General features: G+C 37.0%; 1 protein-coding gene across 3 annotated transcripts in view; it reads right to left on the reverse strand.

Moving 5' to 3' along the window:
- The window catches only part of LOC143286045 (tyrosine-protein phosphatase non-receptor type 2-like), a 34,295-nt gene continuing 8,181 nt past the window's right edge, over nucleotides 1-26,114 (reverse strand). Inside the window, exons 4-11 of one of the 3 annotated variants that reach the window (XM_076593578.1) lie at nucleotides 24,199-24,297; nucleotides 22,338-22,487; nucleotides 21,832-22,041; nucleotides 20,845-21,015; nucleotides 18,402-18,676; nucleotides 17,122-17,307; nucleotides 6,008-6,049; nucleotides 1-496 (exon numbers count right to left, since the gene is read on the reverse strand). In XM_076593578.1, the coding sequence (XP_076449693.1) occupies nucleotides 6,043-6,049; nucleotides 17,122-17,307; nucleotides 18,402-18,676; nucleotides 20,845-21,015; nucleotides 21,832-22,041; nucleotides 22,338-22,487; nucleotides 24,199-24,297 (1,098 nt within the window). In that variant the 3' untranslated portion in view covers nucleotides 1-496; nucleotides 6,008-6,042. Of the gene's footprint in view, nucleotides 497-5,995; nucleotides 6,050-17,111; nucleotides 17,308-18,401; nucleotides 18,677-20,844; nucleotides 21,016-21,831; nucleotides 22,042-22,337; nucleotides 22,488-24,198; nucleotides 24,298-26,114 lie in introns of those variants that run through there. The other 2 variants (XM_076593579.1, XM_076593577.1) reach the window with 2 other exon arrangements.

Genomic DNA, 26,114 nt, shown 5'->3' on the forward strand with positions numbered 1-26,114 from the left:
ACAGAATCTAACAACACTTTTATTTTGTAAAATTGATTTCGTTTTCTTTAAAACTATAAAGAGGTTTACAAATTACACATCACATAACATAGCAACATGATCACTGTTATATATATTTTGCTCTGAATCAGAATGTATGACAACAATTAACAAGTTTGTAGGGATGTGAGGGTTTCTGCATGAGTGTGTAATACATAGGTATATATTTATACATTGTGTATTTATATACTGTACATACACACGTTGCTCTCCTCTTCAACAAACAACATTTCCAACAGCACAGAAGTTTTCAGTGCTACCACAGACACAACAACCACTTTGCACTGAACAGTTTCTGATACACAGTATATCACTGCCTTCTCCAATGAGGTCCTTTCATTTTTGTAGTCTGTACACTCTCCCTGTCCAACTCAAGTCCTGTGTCTTGTACAATCGTGTTGAGTGTGTGTGTCGGCTGGTGATGAATTTTCAGCCACAAGCAGGATACCCTCCATCCCTGGGATAACAAATTATTTGCAAATCATTATGTGGTAATGAGAACAGAAGACTTTCTGATGAGACTTTTTCAAGTACTCACGTTCAGACAGAATTCTTGATCTATCTTACATACTGCTGCGGTCTCTTTGTTTCTATTAAGCAGAGGATATTCCATGAAAATCAATAGTGCACCCCCCTCCAACCCCACACCCCCAGTCTGTACCTTGTAGAGGGGAACACACATTCACACCTTTACTGTTTTAATCAGAGATCCACATGTTGACTGGTTGGATATCCTTAAAGACTTTGGTACTGACAGCTTGTTCGTGAACACAGATAAAAGTGTATAAATCTCTTCAAGAAATATGAAAACAGACTACATGTACCTGTGTTAAGATATTTGACAAAATAAGCAAATAGTAAATATTTTGTTCAACTCACTAAAATAAGACAGCATTTTCCACTGGGAATGAAATGAACTGACCAAAATATTAATCATTACATATAAATAATTCATTAAAACTCTGCACAGGCACTGTCCACACATAAAATCTATTCCTCATGAACTGTCATCTTCGCATTTTGCCACAATGGGTTTTCTCAAGATTTAAATGATAAAAAGAGCTATAGGCAGATCAGATCTCTGTCAGGATTATGCTATCATATAACTAACATCCTGTGTTGTGGTGCAGAGTCAACAGCTGCCGGGTGTTACCATGCAATATATATGTATGTGTGTGTGTGTGTGATAACCTTTTTAACTCCTTGAAATCTGGAAAACAAATATAACCAAACCACCACAACCACATACACTACTCACCTTTTCTCAGGATATGTGTTTAATGAGTCGTCATATTTTGTAAAAAAAACTGTAGTTAACCAAGTCACTATTGAACAACAATTTATGCCAAATGAGTTAGTGCATTCAAAAGCACTGCACACACACACACACACACACACACACACACACACACAGATTTGCATTTCTGGTAATTTCCCCCAAGCATATGATCTATGAATGTTAACAGGTGGAAACATAGTAACCTCGTTCATTTACAAAATCTGCAGTTCCGTCTGTTTCCATTGGAAACATTCTGTATCACAATCTACTTATATTTGAAACAGTTCATAGTTTAATATAACTGGCGTTCCCTTGTAATTTTACCAACTGCCTAAATATTTTGTAAATTTTGTTGTCGTTTTTTTTGTTTTATTTATACTCTTTCCAAATAGAAACTGAGGTGAGGTGGAGGGGAAAGGAGAGATTAAATGAGGTTAGGGGAGGGTAAGAGGGGAATTTCCATCTACAATCATAATTGTGGATAGAAGTCAAGCACAAGAATGAACGGATATACTGACACAGACAGCACAGAAATAATATACAAAAACAACAGGCAACAGGCTTGCTCATCTACCAGAATAACAAACATTGTCAAACCTTTATCTTCAAACTTTTAAAAGCTTCAACAAAAGACATCAATATATTTTGGATATTGTGTTCAAAATAATCTTTAAATGACCAGTGCCAGGCTTCATAAAAATATCAGAACATACTTGTAGACAGTCCCTGTAGAAATGGATCAAGTGAAACCTCTTCCACAGGAGCGGGTGTTGGTAAGGGTTTGGGTTAAAGGTTAAAGGTCCCATAGCCATTTGCAGTCATCAAGGCAGTGAATTTATATCCTCAGTGTCTAATGCTCAATGTAGGGCCAAATCCTCTCCTTCTGCCATTTTAGCCACCCCCAACCAGTCATGTACCCATTCACACCTGGGTGGAGTGAGGAAGATATGGAGTAGAGTACCTTTCCCAAGGACACAACACCACCAGTACCTTTCCCATGGACACCATGCCAAAACGGGGCCTCAAACCCTGATCACTTGTGAACACTGGATTCGAAGTCAAACATTTTTTTAATGCTTAACCAGTTATGCTACAGTGCCTCCATTGGTGTCAGTAAGGGTAGGGAAAAATACCTAAGTGGGACAGGAGACACCGCAGAAGCATGGCATTCACAAACAGTGTGTATGTCACATCTACTGATCTTGTCCTTCAAATCTACTCAAGGATACTTAAAATGCAATCCTGCTTGTTTCTTGCCTAATAAATACTTATCAATGAAAATTAAATAATAATTCAAGAAATCTTCACTTCAATCAGTTAAAATAAACTGAAAGAGGATTAAAACAAATTATGAAAAAACATATATATATATAAAAGAATGTACCCGTAATCAAAACGAACACAAAGCAAACATGATTTGATCAAATGCACATCTGATTTACACGCATCTGTCTACAATCACACATGCATGTTCATATCACACAAAACAAACAATATCAACAAGCTTATTCTGAGCACTGTAATTATATAGTGTCCTAAATCTAACCCTTTCAGCAACAAAGTTCCTACGTAACATTATCTGATACCTTTAATCTTTGTGCAAAGTGCCTGTTAACATCCTGACTGCAGAACCTTGTTGAAATTAGATCAGTGAGCCACAAGTTGGAAGTGCAGTCACAACTTTCTGCATTCTTATCAAGGGTTTCGTCAGCTTTCCTGATTTATAAGTATTGTAATCTCAAAAGTAAAAGTTTGGAAGAAAGAAAAAAAAAAGAGCAACGACTGATACCTGACCAGTAAGCTTTGTCGTTTATCCAGAATCAACCCTTCACAAAGGGTCATACTAATTAGCAGTGGTCAAGAGGTTTACGCGTGGCAATATGTTCAACTGAACTTAAACTCGTTGAGTTTACATGTTAACGTTGGTAACTTTTACCATGTTTACAATAATGATCAATCACAATATCTTTTAAGTGAATATATGCAGTATTTCTATATGTATGTCTTACATGCTGCTTTCTTTCTTTTGCTTTTTTAATTGCTTTTTTCTTCTTCTTTTTTTTTTTTTTTAAAGAAATGTTTAGTGTTTTTCTGTTCAGTACTTGTCTATGTTTGTTTTGCCGCACCTGATGTAAATTTATCTTAATGAGATAATTAAGTTATTCTAATCTATTCTTATCTTATCCAATTATAAACTGAGATCTAACAGTCCACACCGTGTGTAACGCCAGCTTAAAAAAACAGGGAACAGGCTGATCTGAATATGCTTGACTTTTCCTTGAAAACAGGATTTTTGACTGTGTACGGTCACAATTTTGCACATTCTGAAATCAGTCATTTCTGTAAAAGCAAACACACACACACACACACACACATCTACAGGATATGGCTAATGAATGAATGATGAAAGCAGTCTAAAATAGTACTGTTGATTTCGGATACATCAAATGCTGTATTTAAAAAAAATTAAAAGCAAAATCATGTTATCTAGCAGTAGCAGAATGTTAAGCTACTCTTCATATTTCAAGTATTAAACCACCCAAAAAGCAGCATACTATGGACTATCTTTCAGACTCAATTTTACAATGTATAAAAATGCTAGACATATATATATATATACTGACAGAATATATTGACAGTCTGAACTACTCAGCCAAGACTGTACTGTATTTTATTACTCTTTCAGTTTTGTCACACCGTATTTCTCAGGGAATTTTGGACTGCCCTTCCCAGAGAGAAGAAAGTCACTACAGTACAGCTTCACCCTACTGGTGACTACATCGTGGTACAACCCACATTCATGTCATGATTAGAGGGCTGCGAACACATGACCATTATAACCCGTCCATTTAGACACCCATACTCGGCTTTCTGAGGTACTGCACAGCTCTTAACAACCCTGTCCATTTACCACCAGTCAGAAATGGTGGTCAAAATGTTAACTCCAACACCACACTGCAACACTGCTGCTGTTCGTTTTTTTCTCTGCAAATCTACAAAACTGAGTAACTCATTTGCCAGATAATTTTCAAGAAATCGTTTTAATCAAGAACTACTCATCACTGAAAAGGGAACACATTTAATTGGAAAAAAAACAACATACTACATATTCAAGCAGTTCTACTAAACAAGAAGTAGCATAGCCCACCACAAGAATAGCAAAGAGGCAAAAATTGTCAACTTTTTATATACTCATTCTGCCCCAAACCCAAGCAATACTGAAGCATCAAATCCCAGGTCATCAAACAGGTTTTTCAATCTTTCAACAAAGATAAATAACTATGGGAGGAACATGACTTGACAAGCTTCATGGTAACTCACTGATTAAAACTGGGTTCAGATTTTTTTTTTTTTTTTTTTTTTTTTGTAGGTTCTGCATGAGATCAAAACTAGGAAGTCATATTTCACTATCTGGTAAGTAACAAACAATTCTGAGAAGTATACAGTACTTCTGATCCTGACAATTATATTTATAACAATTGTAAGAATTAGCATGTAAATGAACTGTGTGAACTGTCCTTTTAGTTTTTAACTCTTTCACTGCCAAGCTTCTGTGTGAAAAACACCCCCAAACATTTTAACTTGATGCTCTGTCACGACCCACTTCAAGACAACACAGTGGACTTGTTCACTTCAAACTCAGTCAATGGGTGAAAGAGAGTTATTGTGTAGGAACATTGACGGTAGCTGTCAAGCTTTGTTACAATGTGAAAAAAGGTCCTTTTAACATGATCCCTCAATGTGATCAAGTCAACTAAGTCGCCTTTGCTGGTAAACTACCTGGTCGACTATAGTGGTCTATGGCAACGAAAGAGTTAAACCAACCCAAAAATTACTGCTAAAACTTCACATGTTGGAAATGTTGCACAAGCTGTAAATCCTTGCAGTGCTGAAAGGATTAACACCCTTTTACAGGGATACACTCATGTCTTAGTAGGGAATTGCTAGGCTTTAGTAAAGATGATAAAACAAGCTGACTGTGCTGAGACCATGGTTTCTTATAACAAATGAAACAAGAATCTTTCTAACCATTTCATCTCGTCTTATTCTTGCCTTTCGTGAATACTGTCAAAAGATAGGGAAATTTTCAGGCATAACAATATTGATACCAAAGGGGTAGCTTTATAAGTTTCAGTCAGAAAGAAGTTCTGAACTGATTTAGAATAGTGTGGGTGTGTGTGCAAAAATACAAACTCAACCACAAAGCTATTCTGCAAACCAATAATCAAAGAAAAATACTTTCTCCCTGCATACAGCATAATTTTCCTTCAAGAAGTATCAAAATACAGAATTTACCATTACTGGTGTGATTTTGTTCAGTTAAATGCAATTTTGAATTCTTGAACGAAACTCTCTTCCATCAGATGAATTACCGAGAATCACTGTTATACGAATTACATTTCTTATCAGATCACAGATGTCTGTCTAACTTCAAGAACCACAATCTGGTATTGAATGGGAAAAAATGTTGACAATTTTTTCCCTTTTCAGCAAACCAACTTGCTAAAGATAACATAAAATAAGATAAAGTAATAAAATAAATAAATAAATGAAACAGCACAGCACACAGCACAATGAAATAAAATAAATTTCTAAAATAGAATAAACAAAAATAAAACCAAGAAAAAACAAAAACAAACAATCTCTGGTTTAAAAAGTTAACACACATACACAAACCATGAAACAAACCAGAAAAAGTTGGATCCTAGTCTCTTTGGAAATGGTCATTTTCTGAAACACAAAGCATCAGAGCAACGTGAAGCATTATTTTGCATGTCACTTGGTTTCTGCATCACCTGAAACATAAGACACGTCTTATAATGCACGCCACTGAAAAAGGAAATGTCACAATGAATGAAGGAAGGAAAAAAAAACTAGTTTCCCACAGTCTGCCGCAACAATTCATTCCAGTTTTAGCTACAACAGAAGTTAGTTTTTCTTTTTCGTTTATTTTCTTTATTTCATTTTAACTGTCACTTCTGATTCTATTTTATTTGAAACAATGTCATGAAATACCTCACCTTCCTTATTTGTCACTTCTGATTTTGTTACCCAGAAATAACTGTCATCTTTAAAAAGTGATTTTGTATGTGCCTTCAACTTTCAAAATGTGATAATTGCCTGTGGTAAGTTCAGTTAAGGCACACTTCTCTAAATGCCAAACTGGTCAAACTGTCTCACAAAGCCATAATAATTTTTTGCAGTCCAACAAGCAACATAATTTTATTCTAAGATGGAAAGAAAGAGAATTCTGGTATAATCATTTCAAACAGCTGCGGAACACTGCAAAGGTTCTCTCGTTCTTGAGAAAATCAATATTTCCAATTAGACGGTTGTGTTGTGGTGTGGTGTGGTGTGGTGTGTTTTGATGTGGTGTGGTGTGGTGTGGTGTGATGTGTGTGTGTGTATGTGTGTGAAAGCTGGTGCAGATTAGGACCCACTCCTTTCCCATCTCAGGCAATCAAATTGATTTTTATTCTTCTTTTTCTTCTTTCTTTTTTTTTTTCTTTGTTGTTGTTGTTCTAGTCCATTCAACTAAAACACTTTTTTTTAACAACAAACTCTACAAACAAAAACAATGAAAAAGAAACTTAGTTTTCAAAAAAACTTCCACAAAGTCTGTGAAATATCTCTTGGTTTCCAACTCTTGCTTGAGCATTTGGTCTTTTCTGTTACACTTCAGCAAGTTCACCATACATCCATGGAATATTGTATGCAATGTCAATAATGATTAACTGTTCTCAAAAACAAAATGAAATGTACAACAACAAAAAAAACAAAAAGAAAAAAAACAAACAAGCACACAAAAAGACCTGCACTGTGTGATGCACATTCCATGAAGTGATATGTGGACAGTGGCTTGGCTGCAGTTTCAATATTAAAAAAAAATTAAACTAAAGAGCATAGGGACCTTCACAAGACACTTATCATCTTTTCTTTTTTGCCTTTTTGCATAAGCTGGTTGCTTTTTGTTTGTTTTTACTGTAATTGATGTCATTTTTTCAGTTTTTTCCATTTGCATGAGCTTGTTTGTTTGTTTTTACAAGGACAAGGACATGTTCCAACAAATCATTGAAGTCGATGATGATTCTCTATCTACTCCCATCAGAAACGGCTTGATTCACAAGAACAGAAAATCTGTTACATCAGTAGCACAGATACTATCAGCAGTAGCATTCATACTGAACTTGTAAATTATGCCGATTATGTCATGAAACAAGACAAATAAAGTGTAGGTACGTATGGTGATACTTACACAGGATGAATAAACCAAATACAGCTTTGATAATCAAAATGTATGCACATATATCATAATATATGACACTGAACATGTCTCTGTCAGAGGGGACTGTGTAGTTGTGTGTGCGTGTTAATGTGATTGTAAGTTTATCATTTTTTAATAACTTTATCATGAGCATGAGTTTTGATATGGGTATGGTTTGTTGAGAAATTTTGAGTGCATATGTGTAAGAAAATGTACAGAGCAGAAAGGTCATTTCAGTTTGTGTGAAACGTCCAAATCTTAAAAAAAGAAATTTTTTTTTACTAAAATGCCATAAGAAAATAAATAAAATAAAGTAAATAAATCCACAGAATTTCCAATTCCACCGCCACAGAAAGAAATGAACACAACACTGGTGCTTGCATTTTTATTTCTTTCTTTTAACTCAAAATTAGCATATGGACAACAGCACTAGAGCATATTTCCTTATTATGAATAAAGCAAATTCCAATTAAATCTATCAGTTCCTTACCCCCCCCCCCCCCCACCCCTTCCAAAAACATTTCAATAAAGAACATTCTATGGTCCATCCCATATGATATACTCCCTTTTACATATCACTGCATACTCAAGCTTCTATGTGATGTGCAAATATTACAAACTTTATTTCTCTCTCTCTCTCTTTTTTTAATGTATTTATTGAAGTTTTCTCAATTAAAAAAAAAAAATTATCCATTTCTGGGGTCTTCTGAAAAAATAAACTCTTAGTGATATTCTAAAATGCTGAAAACCTGTAACTTTTTTTAATCACTAGATACCCCACCCAATAAAACCCTCTTATTTTGCCCATGTCTCCAGTTACTGAATATTTCAACAAGCTAGGCATTCTTGGTACCTTCCCTAAACCCTTTTGCCTCAAGAAAAGAAAAAAGTGCACAAGGATGTTATAATCATCAAAATAATGTCATTTTCGAAACAGCTGTGAAAACTGAATGTAAATATTTGTCAAGATGCCATTCTGTCTTTCAGATTTAAATACTATCATGCTTTTAAGAAAATAAACAGATTTTACTGCTTTCTTTAAAACTGTTATAGCTTTTAATGGTTTTCATACTAAAGAAAATAAACAAAAGAACATGTATGTTTTACTGTTTCTTTAAGATTATTTGTATTACAAAGATAATTAAGAAAAGAACACATCAAAAGCCACTTTATCATATGTTTCATCTCTTATCCTTTTCACAATAATACAATGACTTTACTGTGTTGATTCCTTGTGCACCAAAACAGAAAAAAAAATTGCAGGGAAGTGGGTGATACTTTCAAAACCAAATCTTGTGTTGAAAAATCAACAAAAAAATATGAACATTAAGAAACAAAAACACATCAAATTAAAACCTTAAAATGTTTTTTAATTAAAAACTTTATCATTAACAATAATACAAGAAATTAAAAAAATTTTAAACATCTTTATGAGTTCAAAATGTTGTAAATTTAAAAAAACAACAACTGTACCCTCAGAACATTTGTTTCAAAAACATACGGCACAAGAAAAACTCAGAATTACTTATAACAAACTGTTGATAATAACACCAACAAAAACAATAATAATCATTATGATGATTATAATAAGTGTACAAAGTAAAAAAAAAATTTTTTTAATTGAAAAAAAAAGATATGAAATTATCTGATCAGGAAAATAAACACTCTTTATAAACAATGAAAACGTATACATATCGAAATATAAGTTTTTTTATATACCATTATGTGTTTTACCTATACAGAAAAAAACACAGAAAAATATACAATATACATATTTATACAAGATTACAAAACATCTTTTAAAAGCCACCAAAAACACAATAACTTGAATAAGGTTAACAACAACAACAAATCTGTGATATTATTTGTGAATCAAATAAATCAACTCACTGTATTTGTTCTTTCCATATGCCCAAAACAGATATTTGAAATAATAAAATTTTACTTTCACTTTTCTGTCCTTTACTTGAGAACAGAGGACGACGATACACAATAAGTAACTTCTTTTTTTCTTTTTTTTAATACACAACTTCATAACATAATTATGCTGTTGGGTGGAAAAGGTAAAAGAAAAGTAAACATGCATTGGATGCAACATCAAGGGTTACACTGTCACAGTATGTCATGCAAAGGGAATATTATCAGGATATTGTGTTTACGTGAGTGTGTGTGTACATGCAACCATGTGTGTGTGTGTGTGTTCATATATGCATGTGTGTGTGTGTGTATGTGTGTGTGTGTATGACTGTCTCTCTTACAGCATGTGAGTGTGCAGTGTTTACACAAGAGCGTCAATGTGGATCTCTGGGTAGATGGGTAGTTTGGACATGTGTACATTTATGTACTACTCATTAACCATTGTCATAAGTGCTTTCAATAAATTACACTCTCATACACCCAAAAGGATGCAACACAATACAAAACCACATGCATGCACACACACACACACACACACACACACACACACACACACACACACACACACACATAAAATCACACACAGAGACAGAGTGAGACTGAGAGACATAAGACACAGACAAAAAAGACAGCACAAAAAGCTGCAGCAACTGTTCCATGACACAGATCAGTACGCATCATAGAAACTAGTTCTAACAGATCAGAACAAAATGTCTGAAGTTTAAGGCACTTATTCATAGCTAACCTAAAGTATACCGTTACTTACATAATCAAAGTTACCCCCAACTCCGCAAACAAGCACTGAGGTACATATTCACAGGTACAGCACATATCTCTCAATTCAGTATAACATTCACACACACACACACACACACACACACACAAACCACTCCCTTCCTCAACAAAACAGAGAAAATGTCAAGGAGCCCAGTCTAAGATTAGTAAGAATCAGATGAGCACTAAAAAATAAAATGCTACATTAATGTTATTATCAAACCTCCATCTAAAAAAATCATTTTCACTGCAGAATATTTTTGTTATTGTATAAAAACTAAAAAAAAAAGTTATCAAAGAGCAGTTCCCAAAATAATACCGGGAGTGAACTGTAGAAGGACTACGCCTGGCAAAAAGGCATTATGACCAAGGGGCTGTGCTTCTGCTCAACACCTACACACATGCTTCAACGACCATACATTTTGGCAGCTTCTATCTAGTGCAGAGATTTACAGCAACTGCCCAAACTAACAACAACAACATTCTGACAAGTGTGTAACTCCATCAATAAAACAGGTACTGATACGTTCATACACATGTAAGCACCAGTATATACAGTTTAGGTCAATCAGAATTAATTCCGTATTTGATTTTTTTTTTTTTTTTTTTAATAAAAAAAAAAAAAACATAATAGATATATCTACCATTAAATCAAATACAACTTTTTGCAACTCAGTCTAGAAAAAATTTCAGTTAAACTACCTTGAGGAAGCCTTCTACATTGAATGTCTCACGGAATGGCCACACTGAGATAGTTAATGCTCAATGAAATTTCATTGTATGTTCACTGAAACTAACAAAAGACTTTCTCTTTTTTTTTTCTTTTTTTTTTTTTTTTTTTACTTTACTTATGGAATAATAATGAATTTGATAACAAGAAATACATAAAGCTTGTTCCAAGATTACAAAGAAGACCAGACAGGTTTAAATGTGTATGTTGGTGCAAAGAACACTCAGTTAGTGTCAATCAAATCAATGTATGGTATTTTGTTTCCAATTTAACATTCAACAAACTGAATGCTCGATAAGCAAATGTACGACTTTGTGTACAGCGTGAAGGATGTGGTGGAGGGCGGATGAAATACTTAACTCTTTTTTTATTTCTTTTTTCTACTTGTATGTCATAGCTTTTTCTTCTTCTGTTTTCTTTTTTTGTTATGTTTGTGACTAAGAAAAATGAACAAAATTGTTATTGGGAAAAAAAAAAAATGACCAGGGTTGTACATTTATACTCTTTGCTTGCAAGAACACATCCACACCAAGCTTCAACAACACCAGTCAAAAAGAATTAGAAGCAAATGGGAGCAAAAACAAAACCGGAACCCTGTTTTCTAACATATCAACTATTCAAACCAAAAGCCAAAGGCTAAGATCAAAACAATTAATCTTATTTTCAATAGATGTGACCACTGCACACAGTTTGGTCCCCAGTCAATTCAGTACGAATCCCAACAGTCTGTCATCCCTGCAGCTAAACAGACCAAAGAATGTCAAGTAAAAGCAAGTTATCCATAAATCCATTATCCACGGCCTTGCTTCATTAACCTCAATTGAACTCATATGCTTTAAAAAAAAAAAAAAAAAAAAAAAAAAAAAGTACAACTGATTAAAAGCCTAGTAACCTTCCACTCAGTTCAATGTCACAATGATCCAAACCCATCGTGTTCAACAGTCCATAAAATTGTGCATCAACTGGTCCAAACCATACAAACACAAGGGAGATACTGGTTTCCACAAAACACTCACAAAAATATAACATTTCTCTCCATCCTATGACAGAGGTGTGGGGAAAAGGACATTGGTGTGGGGGAAAGGACATTTGTTTACTTCTTGTGTTTTGGGGAGGCTTTTTTGTATTATTTCTTTTTGTTGCTGTTGGTGTGTGTGTGTGTGTGTGTGAAAGAGAGAGAGAGTGAGTGTGTGCGCTTTCTTGCATTCTTTTTAAGAATAAACAAAGAAAGAAAATGATAATTCTGAAGCACATGTTTCACAAACATGTGAATAAGGAGAAGAGGCAAGGTGAGATGAGTACAGAGGGAGAGGGGCTAAGATCTGATGGTTCACAACAGAAGGCAAGAAGCTGAAGTTTACTGCTAACGTTGTCTTTTAAACTTGCATAAAATTGCCTTTTATGACCAATGGGGCAGTGAATTCATATCCACAGTAACTAAGGCTTGGCATAAGAAGGCCGCGTCTGATCCTCTCCTTTCACCATTTTAATCAGCCTCAATGGGTCAGGAACCCATTCACAGTCACATCATAGTGGAGTGAGAAAAATTAAAGTAGTCTTACCCAAGGATACACCACCATGCCAAAACAAGGTTTCAACTGCTGAACACTGGATCAGGAGTCTAATGCCAAACTTAATTTGCCGTGGTGCCTCACAAACTTGATATGAATACAATACATAAGTTAACTGGGAAAAAAAAAAGGCAGAGAAATATCCAAGTTGGTGTTCTACAGAATCAGATCCTCAACAGGACAGAATAGGATGACAGGAGTGGACAGAAGAGTCCTTACAATGCACAATGAATATGTATAAGTTAGTTACTTTTTTCTTTGTGAATGATATGTTCCGCCTGTCAAAAATGACTCTACCAGACAGATGATAAAAACCTTGTTCATAATTTTTTTTTTTAAACAGGTTAGTCAGTCAGGCTCCTGATAGGAACTTTCCTTACACTTCATCAAATCAATGTTGGAGAGGTGGAGGGCAGGGAGGGAGCAGAAACCAGCATACATCATGAAAAGTGTGCAAACAGATTGAGCCTCCAGTAAGAAAACAGAATAAAATATGGAATGAAGGATGTCATTCACATTATACACATACTAAGCACTATCTTTAAACGTTTCCATCCTCTTCAAAACTGTAAGTCTTCAAAGACAAAACTTCCAAATCATCACCACAAGATACATTCCACACAAGACTGGTAATGTGGAAATGTTAAAATCTTTCTTCAGAAAGTAAAAGTTACACAACTTGATTCTTTCCTGACATGAGAGTTACCAGACGGCAGCAGCCACCATGAACTTTCCACGTGTCTTCTTATACTTTTTTTCTAATTGTACAACCACGACATAAACAGAGATGAGGAATGTTTGTCTCCTGAGCCAGTCAGTAACAATAGCATTTTTTCTTAATTGTTCCTTAAAAATAAAAATAAAAAAGTAGCCCACAACAGAAAATCAAAGCTTATATATCAAACTCTGCCATTTAGGTGCCATTTAGATATACATCTGCTGTGGTCAGATCAACAAAAGGAATTTAAAAACAAATAAATGAAATACAACACAAAGCCATGAAATACCCAAAGAATCTTTTAACAACCTTTGTTTTGTTTTTTCAACAAATCAGTATGTTGACACCACTGCTCTGAAAGTGGAGAAAAAAAGGCAAACAAGCAAAAAATACAACAGTGTTAGTACTGTTAAAGCTTGCATTGCATGCTTCCTGATGCCAGTCATCATAATGCCCAGATCCTCATTCAAAAAAGTAAAAAGCTTAAACTGGATCCCACAGCTGTTTCATATAACCACTGGGACAATGACTGATCACTGGTGAACACTGGATCAGAAGTTCAACACTTGAACAATTCTGACACAGCGCCTCCACAAACCCATTCATGCCTATGTGCCTGTGTCTGTGCCTCTCTACATGAGTACATGAGTGTGAGTGAGTGAGTGAGAGTGAGTGTGAGTGTGTGTGTGTGTGTGTGTGTGTGAACATGTGTGAGTGCGCACACATACATGCATACATGTATATGTGCCTCTCTGTGGTTGTACTCTGCATGTGTGCATGTGTGTATGTGTTCACCCATATTATTATTACTGAGTCAGTGAGTGACTGGTTGTCTGCAATCATCCTCTTCCACAAATGAGTCGGTCAAGTTTATATTTTGAAGCATCTTCCATTCTCCAATGGACAGACTCAAAATGCCAGTATCTATCACCAAAACTATCACACCACAAGTACAGTGTCTCATCGAGCACAGAAACCACACATATGCAACTTCATATCGTTGCATAATGCTTTCCACACAAAGAAAAGATTTCACTTTATTTTTTTCTGGATTCAGTGCAACCTGATCAGCTGAACTGTGATTAGTACTTCCTTTGCTGACCTCTTGAAGCGACTGGATTTTGTCTGAAGTAGAAAATGGGTGTGTGACATTGATATGTGCTGCTAGAACTGGATAAGCAGTAGTTCCTTGGCAACTCCACAATGTGAATTGGTGAATATTGATGGCAAATAACTAGTGCTGAGGCATAATCTAACGCACTATTCAAAGATTAAGTTAATCAGAAAGAGAAAAAAAATAATTGAGAAACATATTTACATATTTCTCTTCTGAACACAAATACAGAAATATTCAAATGACCAGAAAACAAATGTGGAAATATTGGGAGGGTGGCACATATGCATGTCCGCACTTATATGCGTGCACACACACACACACACACACACACACACACACACACACACGTGCGTGCACACATACGCAGACATTTACAACAGTCAAACATACAGGCACCAATTAGATTTTGTCTGAGGGGAAATAATATTGATTTAAGGTTCCTTCCTTTCTTTCTTTTTTCCTCAACCTTTCTTCCCTAGTATTTGAACCACATCATTAATAATCAATCATATTACGTAATACAATACAGAGAGGAATTGAAGAACAATTTAAACCATTAAGTTTGTTGGGTTTTGTTTCATCAATTTTTTCTGAGAATACAGAATGGATATAACTTGTGCCAAAAAAAACAAAAACAAAACCACTTAATATAAGAACAAAAAAATATCTAACTAATTTAACGATATAAAATAACAACTGAGTTACGGTTCCCTGACAAGTATTTCTTTAGATATATGGCTTAAGGAAACAATTAGAATAAATAAATGCATGACACTTGCAACAGATTTGAACACATGCGCAATAACAAACTGGCAAGGTTTTTACCCCACTTATACCTTTGACAAAACAGCTAAAAATCACACACTGTGATGGAAGGAAGCCCCTAAACTAGAAAATCACCCATTCTACAACAGTCTTTACTTCTTCTGAACTTCTCAAAGGAGATTTCTGGCCAAATTAATGATGTTCTGTATCAAATCATATTCAGTCTATTATGTCTTTATCCACTGTATCTATTATGGACAACACATACACACACGCACACTCACACACACACGCATGCACACACACGCACACACATACAAACACGCACACTCACACACACACGCATGCACACACACACACACACACACTCAAATACAGGTGCATCAGCACACATTCATAATGCCATGGCAATTCATACAAATCTGAGATATGGTACATAATGGAATCAGTGATAATGATAAGTACTTTTTTTCTGAACAGCGCAATATTATATTACAAAAGCATTGAGCATAAAGCAGTGCAGTGCACCAACAGAATTATCTATGTACATGCGCAAAAATCTACAAGGGCTATTTCAAAACCTACAAACATCATTATGAAAAATATAAAATTAAAAACCACTACAAAAAACCCAAAACTTTATGAAAACATTTAAATGGTTGCAAATTACAAAAAATATCCAAAGGTCAAGATTATGCTGTACTTTGTATGTGCGCATATAGTTCTTTTGACATGTGGGAAGAGAGCAATAGCTGCGATATGCATGAAAAAAAACATATCAGGCTTTCCTGATTGATTTCCCGATGCTAAGTGTTGGACCTTCCAAACTATCAATTTTGCAATGTGAAACAAAGCTACGGGATTCAACAACTTAACAAGATCATATGTCAAAACCACTACTGATCAACAAGTTTTGAGGGAAATAAAAACAAACAAACAAACAAAAAAAAAAACCAACCAACCAACCAACCAACCCAGTAAAATCAAATAAAAGAAAAAGTTTTTCAACTTTCAAAAATAAAGACATCATCTCTGATAAAAACACTGTCATGGTTTAAAAGGACAATGAAACATTCTGACTTAACAACAATATCCAGTACAAACTGCTTGGGAACCCAAAACAACACCAGAAGAATGTCAAGTGATTGGCATGTCTTCATTAAATGTCGAGTGACTGATTTCTTTTCATCAATGTCACTGCAAAAGAAAACAATAAGTGGGTGGGGGAGAACAATGTTCATTATCATCAACAGGGCATCTCCTATCTCCATTCACACTATTTCTTTGAACAACATGCCTTACAACAGCTACAATGTTCTGTTCAACTGATGACCACAGAAAGAACCTGAGTGACAGTCTTACATTTTTTTTTCTTTCTGTTTTTTTTTTTGTTTGTTTGTTTGTTTTTTTGGTTGTTTGTTTTGTTTTTTGTTGTTGTTTTTTATGTTTGTTTTTTGTTGTTTTTTTTGTTAAGAACAGTTGTTGCTGTTGTTTTTTCCTCAGGGGAATAAACTGATCACACACATGATTAACAAACACAGTGAGTTTTTAGATTTTGGAGAGGCAGTTTTTTTCTCAGTGTTTTAAAACCAATCACACACATGATTAACCAACACAGTGACACAGACTTACAATTTTTTTTTTTTTACAGGAAATTTTTTCTCAGAGGAGTAAATCAATCACACACATGATTAACAAACACAATGCCACAGTCTTTCTTCTCTTTTTTTTTTTTCACAAACTCTTTTCCTCTGCCCCTGTGGAGTGAAAACTACCACACACAGAGTTGACTAACATACATACGCCAAACCCATTCAGAACAGCAAGGAGAAGGGAAGGAGTGTTAGGGAAAGGAACCAACCACAGACGTCGCAACAAACGCAACAAGAGGCCAGCTTCTTTTTTGGAACAGCACAAACACTACTCACGCCCCCACTCAGTAGTACCTCCAGTAAAAGCGATAGAACATGTAGCTGCCAACCAGGAGCGCCAGTCCCAAGCAGATCGGCTGCAGGTAGGATCGCCGCCGGTTCCAGATAGCGCTCTTCTTCTGTCGATCCTTCATGCTCTTGATCTTCTCCTGGGTGCTCTTCTGACGCTCTTCCCGAATTCGTTTCCGCAGGGTGTATGCCCTGAAAGGTGGGGCAAGAAAAAATCAGTGTCACAAGACATTCTCACCACAATCAATAATTTTTGGTAAACAAATTCATAAAAAAGCATAGGTATATCAAGTATCTATTGTACACAATTATGAGCACATATTAGCATAATATTAATAATTATATAAAAACAACAACAATAATAATAACAATAATTATAATAATGTTAACAAAATACATAGAATTATCATTTCTTATCATATTATGTTACACATATTTGAGGATTTTTATGCTTTCACAGTCTATGAAAAGGAATGTCAAATGTTAAATTAGTATTATCACTTACCTTTATCTCTAATATCTTAGCAGCATATTTGACAGGGAATTTTACACTAAGCCATTAAGACAAACAACATTCTTATCCACACAAAAGATAAAAAGAAAAAGATACAAGGGGTACACAGACAACTGAGAGAGAAAGGGGAAAGAGAAAAACAAAGAGGGGATGAGGGGGAGGGGGAGTGAGGAGACAGAATGAACAAACGAATGAAGATGTTTTATTGGTTTTTGCCCAAGGACCACAATTCATAATCAAAAAACCAGGGAACTGAGAGGTGGGTGACGGAGGGGGCATTATAATACTTGTATCACACAGTTTCAGACTGTACAAGTAATGACCTTCTTTTACTTTAAAGTAATGTCTAAGCAGATGGTATCTCCTTCTGATCAGGTACATGCCTCTAATGTTGAACATTCTGCCAATTTTTTGACAGAGATTAAAAAAATCATCACAACCTGAACATAAAAACACAATTATGCATAATTTACCAAATTATGTATAAAGAAAGAACAGCATGAATAAATTCTAATTAAAAATCAGAACAATTTTATTATCTCAATCAGGTAGATTAAGACTGGCAAAGTCTGAGATACCATACAGATTACAAGCAGAACAGTTTTAAAAAAATGCACTAAATATAAAAACACACCACAAAGTCAAAGCAAGCACAGTAAAGCACTACTTTTTTTTTTACAACACATATGCACACACATGCACACACCCACCCACCCACATACCCCACCCACATACACACAAAACAGAGAAAAAATGAGCAAAACAAACTCACGATTCTTCCTCCTCATCCGCCTCTTTGCTGACCATCCTCTCAAAGCCTGATGGGGGGCCCTGCTTGGGGGGAAGGTCTGGGGGCCGCTCGTCGTCATCGTCAATCAATGCTGCCAGCTCCTCGTCGAGGTTCTCGATCTCTCCATTCTCCTCCCTCGACGAAGGGTCTTCGTGAGGAGAGGAACGTCTGTACTCTGGAAGACTGGTGACTCGGGTGGGTGGGGGTGGAGGGACATCATCACGTGGTTGGTGAGTTGGAGATTCTTCATCAGGTATCTGCAATGACATTGATATATTTGCATTGCATAGTGAGCTCCTCTTGTGCAGTTCATAGCTACAATACCGCAGAGTGCTGATAAAAGTGAAAAATTTCCATAGCATAGCGCGCTCCTCTTGAACAGTTTAGAACTCCAGAACACAGAATACTATTAACAATGAAACATCCACAGCATAGCACACCCCTCTTGTGTAGTTAACAGCTCCAATACTGCAGAGTGCTACTAATAATGAAATATTTCCATAGCATAAAACACTCATTTTGTGCAGTTAATGCTGCAATATTGCAGAATACTGCTAATAATTAAACATTTCCATGCGTAGATAGTACACCCATGTACAGTGAACAGCCCCAGTGTCTCAGAATATGGACACCCAACAAAGGAAAAGGTGTGTACATGTACTTCAACACTGCAGTAAATGCATGCATTTGTACATCTGTACACCCACACCAAACATGACTGAAATCAAGAACAGATTTTGATCCAGAATGGAAGGTTGAACTAAAAGAAATAACTGTTTCCTGAAGGTGGTACTTTACTGATGGAACCTTTTATTGCAGTTTTTTGGGGTTTTTGTTTTTTTTTTACTTCACCTGTTCCCATATATTTTCCAAACCTTCTTACAGAGAGTTATGGAATCTAAATTCAGTGAATGATGATCGTTCAAGGACGACAATAAAGGTATGTCAAAGTGATCAATTTCTAATTCTGATTTTACAGACCATCGCAGACCTGTGTTTGACATTTGTTCCCTCAGCTTACCAGCCTAGCATTCTTACTGTAAACATAGCATTCTGAAGCTTGACATGGCATGCTACACAAAAACTGAAGCTGACAGCAGGTCTGTGTATCTACTGACAACATCATGGTTGTCTCTAAGTAACTGAGTATGATGATGCGCTGTGCGATCAGCAGCAGACATGAAATCGGTAGACACACATGACCCAGAGTTCAAAGTCCAAAGCACATGCAGCTGCCCATGGGGCAAGGAATGCCAGTACAGAGGGCAGGGGCAGACACAGCACTGTATCACCAAACTCCAGTACAGAGGGCAGGGGCAGACACAGCACTGTCACCAAACTCTAGTACAGAGGGCAGGGGCAGACACAGCACTGTCACCAAACTCCAGTACAGAGGGCAGGGGGCAGACACAGCACTGTAACCAACTCTATTACAGAGGGCAGGGGCAGACACAGCACTGTAACCAAACTCTATTACAGAGGGCAGGGGCAGACACAGCACTGTAACCAAACTCTATTACAGAGGGCAGGGGCAGACACAGCACTGTAACCAAACTCTATTACAGAGGGCAGGGGCAGACACAGCACTGTAACCAAACTCTATTACAGAGGGCAGGGGCAGACACAGCACTGTAACCAAACTCTATTACAGAGGGCAGGGGCAGGACACAGCACTGTAACCAAACTCTATTACAGAGGGCAGGGGCAGACACAGCACTGTAACCAAACTCTATTACAGAGGGCAGGGGCAGACACAGCACTGTCACCAAACTCTAGTACAGACGGGCGGGGCAGACACAGCACTGTCCAACTGTCACCAAACTCCAGTACAGAGGGCAGGGGCAGACACAGCACGGTGTCACCAAACTCCAGTACAGAGGGCAGGGGCAGACACAGCACGGTGTCACCAAACTCCAGTACAGAGGGCAGGGGCAGACACAGCACTGTCACCAAACTCTAGTACAGAGGGCAGGGGCAGACACAGCACTGTCACCAAACTCTAGTACAGAGGGCAGGGGCAGACACAGCACTGTCACCAAACTCTAGTACAGACGGCAGGGGCAGACACAGCACTGTCACCAAATTCCAGTAGCAGCAAGGCACTTGCAGTGGGTCTCCCTCAAGCGTCCTCACTAAATTTCTTATCAGGCATGCCAGCTATTAGCAGCAGCAGTCTCAAACTGGCAAATCTAAGGGTTTACCCACTTGACCATCTGCTTCACGTGGAAACATGTTAAGACAAACTGACTGACTTAATCCTGTTCACTCTGCCTAGAGCATAAGGCATCAACAAATCTTCTCCAGTCAATTTGCTCTTGAGGGAGCCAGGCCACTTCGGTCTAGGTCTTGCCTGCTGTTTTCATTTCTTCTTCCACAGTAAGCAAACAAAAAACGTAAATAAAAACGAGTGAAGAGCAGAGCCTACCTTGATGTTGGAGTTGGCGTCCTGGCCCAGCAAGATCCGGCCGCCATGTATAACAGCAAGGTAAGAGAAGCGCAGCTGGTCAGGGGTCTGGATGAGTCCCATGCGGTACGACCGCATATCCATCAGCATTTGGCGCATGTTGATACATGACAAGGTTTTGTGTTTCTCGATCTGCAACAAAATCCAAGTTATTTTTTCTCATTCAAGGTGTTGTGCTTCTATATCTGAAAACAACTCAAGTCGTTTTGCTCTAACAAGGTTCTGTGTTTCTCTATTTGCAACACAACCCAAGTCATTTTTCTCTTTCAAGGTGTTGTGTTTCTCTATCTGAACATAACCCAAGTCAATTTTCTCTTTTAACATTATTTGTTTCTCGATCTGCAACACAAGCCATTTTTCTCTTGACTTCTTCTATTTCCCAATTCTGACAGCCAAAATACATTCTTGGGTACACAAGTCTTGTGGAAAAAGTAGAGGGGAGTGAGTGGGTGGGGGGTAGGGGGGTGGAGAGAACCACAGATTCTGGAGAAAACAGGTGAGAGAATAATGGACTGGGAAAAATGTATGGGGAAGAATTATTCATTGTGGAAAATCTAGAGGTTTGTCAAGAAACCAAGGGTGAGGGAGACATGGAAAGTATGGCAGAGAAATACTGAACACAGACTACCACATGACAGTGTCACAATTTACAGAATGAATATATGTCATCAACAGTGAACAGTATACATAAGACTATAATAAACAATCAAAAGAATCTGTGATACATAAAATCCCTGACAGATAACTGCAGGAAAATCATGAAAACAAAGTGTGCGCACACACACACACACACACATACACAAACATCATCATCAACTCACCAAAAACAAAAAAATCCGACTGGTAGCAGCATAACAACAGATGACAGATACAAAATCCAAAACAATTTATACCACAAATTTTAATCAAAACAACAAAAGAGTTGGCAAAATATAGCGTTCAACTTACCAGCACTAAACAGGAGTCAACCAGACAAAAAGTTCCAGACCGACCAATGCCAGCTGAGCAGTGGATGACCGCCGGGCCAACATTTCGCTCCAGGGCACCAGACTCCCGCACCACCTTCAGAAAGTTCAGGAAGGCTGTCGGGGAGGTGGGGACTCCAAAATCAGGCCAGGTGGTGTAGTGAAAATGTAACACTTCTCGCTTGTCCTCTGTCTGAAACAACAATGTACCACATCAAAAACTGTACACTTGTTCTTGTTGCTTATTGTCCAGCCAACCACACAGAACTGTACACTTCTCACCCATCTCTTATAACACTTCACTCTTGTCCACCACCTATTCTTGGTCAGAGACCAAACTCGAGCACTTTACAAACACAGTCATTTGCAGAGCAGGCGGCAGACAGCTGCCATTGAGCGCTCATCATTCACTTCTGTGTCGTTCAGTTAAGCTTCAGTCATGCACAAGCGCATATGCACACACATGCACATGTACATATACACTCTTACTGTCATGTCTTCCAGCTCCAGCCAGCGCATGATGAAATTGTTACAGTCCTGTTCTCCCTTCACCGTCACCCTCAGGCCGACGTCATCAAAAACCATGTTGTTCTCACCCCCCAGGTCGTCTCCCAGAGGCCAGTACTGGGCACACTTCACCTGCACACACAACGCCCCACCACTCTACTGTTAGCTCTGTGTATGTGTGTGTGTGTGTGTGTGTGTGTGTGCGTGTGTGTGTGTGTGTGTGCATGCATGTGTGTGTGTGTGTGTGTGTGTGTGCATGTGTGTGTGTGTTTCCACATACATGCATTCATGCCTGTGAGTGTGACATTTTATTCTGTTTTCATTTTTCTCCAATGTTAACTCTGATACTAAACAAGCCTGACTGTAGCAATTTTTTTTTTTAAATGAAGATTGACAAGATATTCACAAATTAACTCAATCTTCAATATACATTTAAATGTATCATTTTTACTGTTCCATTAACAGAATTTCCAGTCCTTGAAACTTATGAACCTGTTTCCAATATTACAGACAATATGCTGACAATATTCTCTAAATGGTATATCATACTGATGAGAACAATATAAAAGTCGTTATAACATACCCATTAATGTATTCACTGACACTAACAGTATCCATGACAGTCATTAAGTCTGGCATCAAAATTAGCTTCAGTTTTGACCAGTTAAATATATCTATATATCTTGGTAAAACTGCATGATAGTTTAATGTATCTTAAAAGATGAACAATTATAGTTAAATGTATTCATTAAAGATGAACAATCATTTGCTACCAAGAATGAGTGCAAAAGCTTATAAAATGTTCTTCAGCTTGTTCTGTGATCACTTCAAAATTTCTGAGTGGTGTTTGATCAAAGTCCAATTTCTAAAGATCTACAGTTCAAGTGGGTGTTTCTTCTTCCATCACATGATGATAAAACTAAAACACAATGTGGGTGATTACTTGGATTCACTCTGGTTACAAACATGATGTATAAATGCAGAGGTCTGGCCAGCAGTACCCACCCAAAGTAGGTCGCATGAAAGACATGAAAGAGACTCCTACCAGGAAAATTCTCTTCCTGCACTCAACATCAAGTGCCAGGAAGTGGACACTGGTGATCAGATTACGCTCCCTTTGTTATCAGTGTAAACATATTTATGTTACATTTCTGATCTCATTTCCAGGAATACAGTTAATTACACTCAGAATCAATGTCACCATCTGCCTAAAATCATAATGACAGACAGATATAAGTATCCCAGGCCACAGTATTGATGAAGAAGGGATTGGGGATGTAATAACTAACACAAGACTTTAAAAAAGCATGTTTGAATGTTATATTTTTGAACATCAGTTAAGGAGCCACGATAGTGTAATGGGTAAAACAGTTAATTACACCCGAACACGCGGGGTTCGAATCTGCCATTAGGACTTTTTTTTTTCTTTTTCTTTTAACCCGAAGCTTTATGATAACAAATACAGAACACATTTTAACTTTTCTTTTTTTTTCTTTTTTTTTAAGTGTATCACAAGTGAGTCTTGAAGGCCTTGCCTCTCTTGTTTCCTTTGTAACAGTTGGGCACTGTGGCAGAACTGGTTAGGTGTTGGACTTCTGATTCAATGTTCACCAGTGTTCAGATTTTGAGGCCACCTTTTGACATAGTGCTGTGTCCTTGGGAAAGGCAGATCACTCTGATTTTTCTCACTCCACCTATGTGTGACTGAACCCTGCTTTCCTATGACAAGCCCTGAAAACAGTAAATACAAATTCTCTGCCCCTATGGCATGTAAAAGGCTACAACTGTACAAGACCTTTAACCTTTAACATTTTTGAGGCACTGATGAAAAGCACAATCTTACTGTTCCCTTCTCTATCACTCGGTTCAGCATGATCACAGCCTTGCTCCTTTGCTGCCAGATCATCAGCCAGAAATCCCCACAGGTGTGTTCCAATGGTCCCTGAAATCAAATGCAAGAAACCATCCATGACCACACACCATAAAAAAAAACAGGTCTCATTTTCACCATCACAATCATTGCTAAGTGGAAAGCTTACTAATGAAAAAAATCATGACTCACTTCTCAATTTCAGGCTACAAGATCTTTTCATCCTTTGTATCATTATTTTTATGATATAAATGCAGGTCATTTAATTGTGTTATGTTATATTGTATTACTCTCTGTCACAAAAGATTTCTCTGTGTGAAATTATTATCATTATTATTATTATTATTATGAGCATTTACGCCTAATCTTGAAAATAAGCCTTAGGCGTTTACAAATAGAACACATATGTAAATATCAAAAGGGAAAAACTGAACACAAGATGCAAAACATCACTGAAAACTATTCTTCCACCCCCTCATCCCCCACACAATACACATAAGCACACACGCACATACGCACACAAGTCATAGCACACAATCGTAAATAGTACACAACACACAAGTCATAGCACACTATCGTAAATAGTACACAGTAAAAAATACCACCAACAAATCCTGAAACTATCAAAACTCACTCACTCACAAAAAGTCATTTCAGTTCATACTGGAAACTGATGAGCTGTTGAGAATTAATCTGGAGGGGAAAAGGTGGGTCTTCAGACTGGATTTGAAAGATTGCAGCTAAGATCAGTGACGGAGAGACTGAGGAAGTTGATTCCAAAGAAAGGGGGCTTGGTATGAAAAACTGTGCTGACCATACGTTTTGGTTCGAGCAGGGGGGATCCTAAGCACACAGGAGAGTGAGAGCATGTCACTACAGTACAGTGCCATCCTTTTTTCTTTTTTTTTTCCTGCCTGCAAATGCATTTGTTTTCCTATCAAATTGGATTTTCTATAGAAGTCTGCCAGGGTCAATCCTACTGTTGTGAAACACATGGAAGTTTAGTTTCTCATTTCATCTAAATGACTAGCATCCAGACCACCACTTAAGGTCATGTGGAAGAAAATACTGGTGAGCGTGGGATTCAAACCAGTGCACTCAGATTATATCACTTCCTAGGCAGACGCATTGATTACCACTAGGGCAACACTCCACTTAGTTTCATAATGAAGACTTGAACGATGAAGAAAGCATTATCTGGGTCCACACCAACTATATTTCCTTGTTGACTCACCTCACTCCTTTCTCCAGTCAACTTTTATAGAGCCATGGAACCCCACTCATCACTGAATGCTAAGTGTGTGTCTGTGTGTCTGTGGACGCATGTGCGTGCATATGTGTGTGAGTATGTGTTGGACTCTGATTTGAGGACAAAAGACGGACAAAAATACTTCTTTTTTTTTCAATAACATAATCTTGGACAAAATGGCTTTGTTACAATTAATAATAATGCTAATACTAATAGAACTTTCATATTCTGTAAATAACCATACTTCAAGATTATGTCTGTGTAATAATTAAAAACATTCCTACACTTTGAAGACATTTCAGTGAACACAGAATTGTGACTGAAATGAAAACAAGAGCTGATTTTGATCTCTCATTGAATCACATCCAGACACTGAAAAGGCTGATTCCGGTAACATGTCTGAAGTCTTTTCTTCCAGCTGAAGATTCTTAATTCCAATCTGCATATGAATGATAACTAGGAGAAAGAAGCTTCTGGTACAGTTAATTTATACTTTCCGTTTCTCCACTCTACACATAACATCAGGTTAGCAAACAATACACAGAAGTGATGCAACACGTTTATCAAACTTTAAAAGCCAAATGTTAGCACTTCTATTTGAAAACAACCAACAATGCTTTTCTGAAGAAACTTTGTTTGT

This window comes from Babylonia areolata, chromosome 9 (genome assembly GCF_041734735.1).
Source record: "Babylonia areolata isolate BAREFJ2019XMU chromosome 9, ASM4173473v1, whole genome shotgun sequence".
Classification (NCBI taxonomy): domain Eukaryota; kingdom Metazoa; phylum Mollusca; class Gastropoda; order Neogastropoda; family Buccinidae; genus Babylonia; species Babylonia areolata.